Source organism: Meriones unguiculatus, chromosome 9, assembly GCF_030254825.1.
Source record: "Meriones unguiculatus strain TT.TT164.6M chromosome 9, Bangor_MerUng_6.1, whole genome shotgun sequence".
NCBI lineage: Eukaryota > Metazoa > Chordata > Mammalia > Rodentia > Muridae > Meriones > Meriones unguiculatus.
Genome location: NC_083357.1, coordinates 55,136,236 through 55,138,312, shown reverse-complemented (window position 1 = coordinate 55,138,312; position 2,077 = coordinate 55,136,236). Strand labels below are relative to the sequence as shown.

Here is a 2,077-nt window from a genome sequence, read left to right as displayed (position 1 = left end):
AACTAACTTTCTGTTTGTTCAATAACCATCCTTGAAGTGTATTCTAATGTGTTCAGAGAGATTAAACTAGAAAATATTTCCTCTCTTCCCCTCTACCATCAACTCGGTTTCAGATGGTAAGAAGAGTCTGTGCTTACAATATTTCTTTGACACTAAGGTGAATCCACAGGATGGCAGTCTCCTCTCAAAGACCCAGAGGTGATTTGTCATGTGGTTCTTTGGGTGTTGGTGGAACTTGGGTGGGGCTCAGAGGGAGGAAGAGGACTTTTGATGTAGCCCTCCTTCTTTCTAATTGGATGAACCATCTGAGGTTTTTCTTTTTATGCATCTTTGAGCATAAGAATTTAAACTGCCTGAATGCCACTTTTTCTGTGATGCTTGAAGTAAGAATCTTCTGCAGAAACAATAATGTCCCCTTTAAGGGTTTTACTAGTGGTCCTCTGGCTTCAACTGAGTGGTGAGTTTGACTATGCTTATGGGAACATAAAAATATAATATATGAAGATGTTGCCTATTTGAGGCTGGAGAGTAGAAATATTGGTGTTCTCATACTGTAACAAAAGTAGGCAGGAGGCCTAGGGAAAGGCATTCTGGAGTGTTAGCATCCCTATGCCTCCAGTCCTGTTTGTCTGACCTTTGTCTTTCTGCACAGGGGTGAGCGGCCAGCAGAAGGTGCAGCAGAACCCAGAATTCCTCAGTGTCCCAGAGGGAGCCATGGCCTCTCTCAACTGCACTTTCAGTGATAGTGCTTCTCAGACCTTCTGGTGGTACAGACAACATTCCGGGAAAGGCCCCCAGGCGGTGATGTCCATCTTCTCCAATGGTGACAAGGAAGAAGGCAGATTCACAGCTCACCTCAATAGAGCCAGTCTGCATGTTTCTCTGCACATCAGAGACTCCCAGCCCAGTGACTCTGCTGTCTACCTCTGTGCAGTGAGCACACAGTGCTCCCCGGGCACCTGCAGCCTGCACACAAACATACTGGGCCACAGCAAGGTCTGAGCTAAAATGCAGAACAAACATAAGGTGGAGAAATTCCGATTATTCTCCTTGTCCCCCATATACAATGGGAATTAAGAGCCACAGTAGGAGAGTTTGACTTATAGGGGAAATACTTTATTATTCTGAGAATGTGTGATACACATACTGGTGTGGCTGAAATATTTTTCACTTAAATTTAATTGAAAACATTTCATATACAATCTTCTGATTATGGTTTTTCCTTCCCCCATTTTCTTCCAGATCCTTCCCACCTCCCCACACAAGAAATACTACACTTGCTATCTCTCTCTGTCTTTAGATGACAAACAGGAAAATAAAAATTTTAGAAGAAAGGAGAAACACACAAACACAAATAAAAACAAAAACCATAAAAACACAAATTTGGAAACTGTAATATATAAGCAAAGAACAAAAAATATTTTTTAAATGCCCAAACAAAGCAATCTGAGACAAAAAAAAATCTGCAAAACTACCACTGAGTTAGTTTTGGGTTGGCTAGGAGTGTAGCGTATTACCAAGTGTGGTTTGTGTACCCAGTGAGACTCTGTTGGAGAAATTTAATTTTTCCTTTGCAAGCACATGTCAATTCGAGGTATCTTCTTGGTTAGGGATGGCAGCCTTTGTCCACGTCCCACTCTCAGCCCTGAACCTGTGCAGACCCTGCACATGCTGCCGCAGTCTCCCGAGTTCATACATGAACAAGCCCTGTTGTCATCCATCTGCTATGGCTCTTATGCTCTATCCATTTCGTCTTGTACAGGGTTCCCTGTGAACTGGCTGGAGCGATTCGATGAAGATGGTCCATTTAAGATTAAGTCTTCCAAAAACCTTTCAGTCTCATATATTTTTCAGTTGTGGATTTCCGTATTATTTTCTATCTACTCTAAGAGGAAGTTTCTGTGGTGATAGCTGAGTGAGATACCGATCTAGGAGAACAGCAAAGTGTCATTAAGAGTCATTTTGTTGTTATGTTCCATTAACAGAACAATAGTATTTGGTTTTCCCCTGGGCCCATGGTCTATCCAAACTAAGGTTCACTGACCGAGCAGTGTCAGGCATGAGTTCCATCTCATGG

The 2,077-nt window shown here is 42.4% G+C and overlaps 1 gene segment (V, D, J or C); it reads left to right on the top strand.

Moving 5' to 3' along the window:
• Positions 1 to 408: 408 nt before the first annotated feature.
• LOC132656292 (T-cell receptor alpha chain V region 2B4-like) lies at positions 409 to 1,002 on the top strand. The segment is given in 2 exon segments: positions 409 to 457; positions 653 to 1,002. Coding segments are annotated over 2 exon segments (399 nt in total).
• The last annotated feature ends 1,075 nt before the right edge of the window (positions 1,003 to 2,077 follow it).